Source organism: Sinocyclocheilus rhinocerous, unplaced genomic scaffold (assembly GCF_001515625.1).
Source record: "Sinocyclocheilus rhinocerous isolate Xijiao unplaced genomic scaffold, SAMN03320098_v1.1 scaffold254, whole genome shotgun sequence".
NCBI lineage: Eukaryota > Metazoa > Chordata > Actinopteri > Cypriniformes > Cyprinidae > Sinocyclocheilus > Sinocyclocheilus rhinocerous.
Genome location: NW_015628690.1, coordinates 1,829,086 through 1,834,357, shown reverse-complemented (window position 1 = coordinate 1,834,357; position 5,272 = coordinate 1,829,086). Strand labels below are relative to the sequence as shown.

The 5,272-nt window shown below is 37.2% G+C and overlaps 1 protein-coding gene across 6 annotated transcripts in view; it reads left to right on the top strand.

Annotated features, from left to right (window-relative positions):
- Positions 1 to 5,272, top strand: part of LOC107738196 (serine/threonine-protein kinase PAK 2-like) — a 16,100-nt gene that overhangs the window by 9,125 nt on the left and 1,703 nt on the right. For all 6 annotated transcript variants that reach the window (XM_016549929.1, XM_016549930.1, XM_016549928.1 and 3 more), the window contains 12 exons: positions 358 to 584; positions 1,448 to 1,551; positions 1,792 to 1,936; positions 2,020 to 2,141; positions 2,258 to 2,390; positions 2,519 to 2,582; positions 2,714 to 2,762; positions 2,948 to 3,060; positions 3,187 to 3,304; positions 3,394 to 3,493; positions 3,576 to 3,772; positions 3,899 to 4,036. In XM_016549929.1, the coding sequence (XP_016405415.1) occupies positions 404 to 584; positions 1,448 to 1,551; positions 1,792 to 1,936; positions 2,020 to 2,141; positions 2,258 to 2,390; positions 2,519 to 2,582; positions 2,714 to 2,762; positions 2,948 to 3,060; positions 3,187 to 3,304; positions 3,394 to 3,493; positions 3,576 to 3,772; positions 3,899 to 4,036 (1,464 nt within the window). In that variant the 5' untranslated portion in view covers positions 358 to 403. The remainder of the gene's footprint in view (positions 1 to 357; positions 585 to 1,447; positions 1,552 to 1,791; positions 1,937 to 2,019; positions 2,142 to 2,257; positions 2,391 to 2,518; positions 2,583 to 2,713; positions 2,763 to 2,947; positions 3,061 to 3,186; positions 3,305 to 3,393; positions 3,494 to 3,575; positions 3,773 to 3,898; positions 4,037 to 5,272) is intronic.

The window sequence follows — 5,272 nt, the reverse complement described above, 5'->3', positions numbered from 1 at the left end:
TGCCCAAAAAACTCACTTTAAATATATAAAATATAAAAACTCTTTAAATATAAAGAAACTTACTTGCAGTCTTTGAGTCAGAACAGCCGGTCAGATCGTGACGTAGGTATGTGGGGGCGTGTTAGAACGAGCCGTTTTAGGTAGGTGTGGCTGACTCTTAACTTTTATAAAGAATATCTCTTTGGATTTGAGACTTTAGTCTTTGCAACTTTACAGATCTTCTTTATGCACCAAGAGCTTGTAACACTCCAAAGAGAAAGGAAAAATTGAAACCGCATCATATGACCCCTTTAATTGTCTTTAGTGCAGCAATTCATTTATCAGCTAAGTTGTTTGTTTCTCTGCCGCCCTCTGCAGGTTGATCTCTGAAACCCTATTACCCTTCTGAGTGTGTTTCCCTGTCATGTCTGACAACGGAGAGCTGGAGGACAAACCCCCTGCCCCCCCAGTCAGAATGAGCAGCAACTTTGGCATCAAGGACAGTATGTCAACAAACCCCAGTTCTAAACCCCTGCCCTCCGTCCCAGAGGAGAAGAGGGACAAACCACGCAACAAGATCATATCCATCTTCTCAGCAGAGAAAGGTAAGACCAGAGGACCCAGGGTGCATTCAAATCAGTATTTTGGGACAATACAAAACAGCATTTGTGTTGAATACCACAGAAAAATACTTTTGCCTCAAAAATTGGGTTTTCTTTAAGGCACAAAAAATGTCACTTAAATTGTCTTTCTTGATTATATTGTTATTTGAGCTGCAAATTTTTGAAGTAGGATTGTGGTTTTAAGCAGATTAACTTGTAATTTGTTAACAGCATCATTCATGTGTATTAATTTTTCTCTGTCAGAAGGTTTAACCATATGCAAGTCATGAGGTTTCAGTTTAGCTTTATAGGTTTCAATGTAGCTTTTTAGTTCAAAATTAGGTTTTTTTTTTTTTGTATGTAAATTCGCAATTATAAAGATTTTTAGGGGCTAATTTTCTGTTAAAAATATTAATGTGATTAATTTGATTAAATATTGGCTTAATATTTATTTTCATTCACTTTTTAATCAAGTAATGTCCCTAAAAAACAGAACCTAGCAAAAAACCCTTTGTTCTTCACTATAAAAAAACAACAACAAAAAAGATTTGACGTTCAAATTAAATTTTTTCAACATTTTGAGTTGTCCTGTTTACTTTTATTGTTTATGACTTACTATAACCCAGATTTTTGCTTTTTTTTTGCCACATAATACCACAAATGGTGACAATAAGGCTCAACTTGTATTGAACTCAACACATTCCTTTAACTGACCCTTCTATAGTATGCTGTAATTGATCACATTTTTGGACACAGAGGCTCATCTCAGACTTGGGATCATTGATTGATTGTAAAATTGTCCACTGGAATCTGTCATTTTGCCAGTGACCAGAAGCATGTAACCACAAGCCTTCTTTCTATTGAAGGAAGAAAAAAAGACAAGGATAAGGAGCGTCCGGAGATTTCAAATCCTTCTGACTTCGAGCACACCATACACGTGGGCTTCGATTCTGTCACGGGGGAGTTCACTGTGAGTTAGACATACTTTCCTACTTTCCTCTGGTGCAATTTACCCATGCTGCCCCTGATCTGTCCTAATCCATCAGATGCTAGAAAGAATTGGCAAGATTGATTTCTGTGACCATTTGTCTCCTGTCTGTCATAGTGCACTAATTTAATTTGCTGAAGTTTAATTAATCAAATTATCAGATGGGCCCTAACTCACTTTCTTATTTTCTTTCCCATTTCTCTATCTTTATCTGTGTCTCAGGGCATGCCAGAGCAGTGGGCTCGGCTGCTGCAGACCTCCAACATCACGAAATCTGAGCAGAAGAAAAACCCTCAGGCTGTGCTGGATGTGCTCAAATTCTACGACTCCACAGGCAACAGCAGGCAGAAATACCTCAGTTTTACAGGTAAATGGGTACATATACATACCACAACTCCAACTGTATTTGAATTCATCCTCTAATGTCTATGTTCCTCCTCTTGATTTCAGATAAAGATGCACCACCAGCAAAAAAAGGCTCAGAGCAATCACCAGTCAAGGATCCTGATGATGATGACGATGATGAAGCCCCGCCCCCTGTTGTAGCACCACGTCCACAGCATACCATATCTGTGAGTGAAGATTTCTTGTCATATATATCATGTCAAATAGGTATATTACTTAATTTTAATTTCATACTGGTTCTTGAGTGAACACCATATTGTTGGTGTCTTTGTTGTCTGGATAGGTATACACTCGTTCTGTCATCGATCCTATTCCGGCACCTGCTGCCATTGCAGACACAGATGGTTGCAAAGCTGCAGATAAACAGAAGAAGGGCAAGGGCAAGATGACAGATGAGGAGATTATGGAGAAACTTAGTAAGTCTTTTGTGGTTACTCAACATTAGAGATGCTCACTATAACAATACTATTATTATATGCACTGCAGCATGTGAAAGTGATTCTGTATGACAGAATCCTAACTGTGTTGTTGTGATTGATCTCAGGAACTATTGTCAGTATTGGAGACCCCAAGAAAAAATACACAAGATACGAAAAAATTGGACAAGGGTAAATGTATTCTATGATTCTTGGTTATTTTTTCAATATGTCAGTCTGTATCACAAAAACAGTTAGCCAGTAGCTGAATTTATATTAACTATAATCTAAGATTGCTTCAATTGAATGTTGTCTTTTTACAGTGCTTCTGGTACGGTGTATACAGCCATTGATGTTGCTACTGGCCAAGAGGTATTTTCTCTATTCAGTTCTTAATTAAATTTTAATCAATGTTTCCTGAGAAAAGTCCTTGAATAAAAATTGAATTTATGTATGGGTCTAAGACAATTGCTTGATGTACACTACTGTTCACGCAATAAATAAAAAATGATAGTGAAGACATTCACAGGATTTCTATTTCAAATAAATTTCTGTAGGTAGCTATCAAGCAGATTAACCTACAGAAGCAGCCCAAGAAGGAGCTGATCATCAATGAGATCCTGGTGATGAAGGAGATGAAGAACCCAAACATTGTCAACTTCGTAGACAGGTAGTTACTTTACATCCCTTAAAGCTATTTAAACTTGATTATTTTGTGCATTGTATCCCATAATGTTTTCAGCCTTCTACTGTAACATCTACCTTCTGTTTTTTTTTTTTTTTTTTGTATGTGCAGCTTCTTGGTAGGAGATGAGCTCTTTGTGGTAATGGAGTATCTTGCTGGAGGCTCTCTGACTGATGTGGTTACAGAAACCTGCATGGATGAGGCACAAATCGCTGCTGTCTGCAGAGAGGTACAGTATTTCTGGCATAGTAGTTGTGAGCTCAGAGCCATTTGTTTTTCCCATCACCACCTGAGCATTGTGGTCTGTTTCCTCTACAGTGTTTACAAGCTCTAGAGTTCCTGCATTTAAACCAGGTTATTCATCGAGACATCAAAAGTGACAATGTTCTATTAGGAATGGATGGATCTGTCAAACTAAGTGAGTCCATGATCCCACTGTCAAGTCCTGGCTTCATTATATCAGAACAGTTTGAATGAATTGTCTGCTCTTCTCTTTTCAGCTGATTTTGGGTTCTGTGCTCAAATCACGCCTGAGCAAAGTAAGAGAAGCACCATGGTAGGAACACCCTACTGGATGGCCCCTGAAGTGGTCACACGTAAAGCCTACGGGCCCAAAGTGGACATATGGTCCCTGGGTATCATGGCCATTGAGATGGTAGAGGGCGAACCTCCTTATCTCAACGAGAATCCTCTGAGGGTGAGACTTTCCTGACTCTGTCACTGATTAATTTAAGTCTTTTTGTAATTAATGACGGTGGTTCAAGTGATCTGTTTAACTTTAAAGAAAAGATTTATGGCATTAATGCTTAATGATCATCTCCAGGCGCTGTACCTCATCGCTACTAATGGCACACCAGAGCTCCAGAACCCAGAGAAGCTGTCACCCATTTTTAGAGACTTCCTAAACCGCTGCCTCGAGATGGATGTGGAGAAGAGAGGTGGAGGAAAAGAACTCTTGCAGGTAAGGAGCAAAACTGAATCCCAAAAATGCCTCAACAAATGAGTTTTGTCAGTTCAAAAATCTCTGTTTGAATATGTCAGGGTTTCCCAAACGGGGGTTCGTGAGGGAATTAGCAATGGCTTTGTGAGGTGATGAAAAGCGAATAATTAATAAAATTGAATGTAAAATTAAAATAGATAAATAGGGCAGCAAGATAAATCAAAATAAAATGGTAATCACTATTTAGATGAGTGCATTTGGGACTGCAATGTGCACTAGGTTCTCTTTATTTACATTCACATAATTTCCAACATTTTTGTGGACAAACGTTTACAGCATTTCAACAGTATTCTGCCAAAATAAAATCTTGAGGTTTGGAATGTTATATGCGTTGAGGGTTAGACATTTGAAAATGAAGAATTTAAGACACAAACCTTATTATTAGTAGTTGCAACTTGTAGTGTAAAATTATTTCTAATTGTCAAATTAAAAAAAAATTTTTTTACTTTGAAGTAAAGTTTGAAGTACAGTTAAAGTACATTTGCCTTAATTTTTGTATTTAAAATTAATAATTATTAATATTTCATTAAAATAATAATTTAAATTCATTTAATTAAAAAAATGACCGTAAAAAAAATATGTATTTTGTTTATTTGCAAGTCTTGTGACTATCAACCATCACCAGAGAACCGTGAATATGTGGATGTGTTAATTTATTGTAATATTAACTTAATTTCATAGGGGGTACTTAAAGTAAATATTTTACATCTAAGGGGTAGGGATGTGCGGGTCTAGTCGACTAAACGGTACAGCTCCTACTAGTCGACACTGAAAACAATAGTCGATTACACGACAGAAAAGAAAAAAAACTTGATTTTATCATTCAAATTACCGTCATTTTAACATTGCATTTAAAACATTTTAAATAACAAGTTAAAATAAAACGTTTGAAAAATAATACATTATTTTTAAAAGTTTATCTGGGCGGAAACTACATTTTTACCTCAGACCTCACATGTGTCAGTTGGGTGAGTTCAAAAATGACCACGCGAAAGACGAGAAGGTGTGGGATTATTCTGAATTAGAAGGAAACTGAAAAGGTTTGTGTAAACTGTGTAATGTCAAATTGTCTTACAATAACTCTACTGGAGCGATGCGTAATCATATTCAATACAGGCACGTAGGCGTTAGCTTAGAGCAAGGGTGCCCAAACTCGGTCCTGGAGGGCCGGTGTCCTGCAGAGTTTAGCTCCAACTT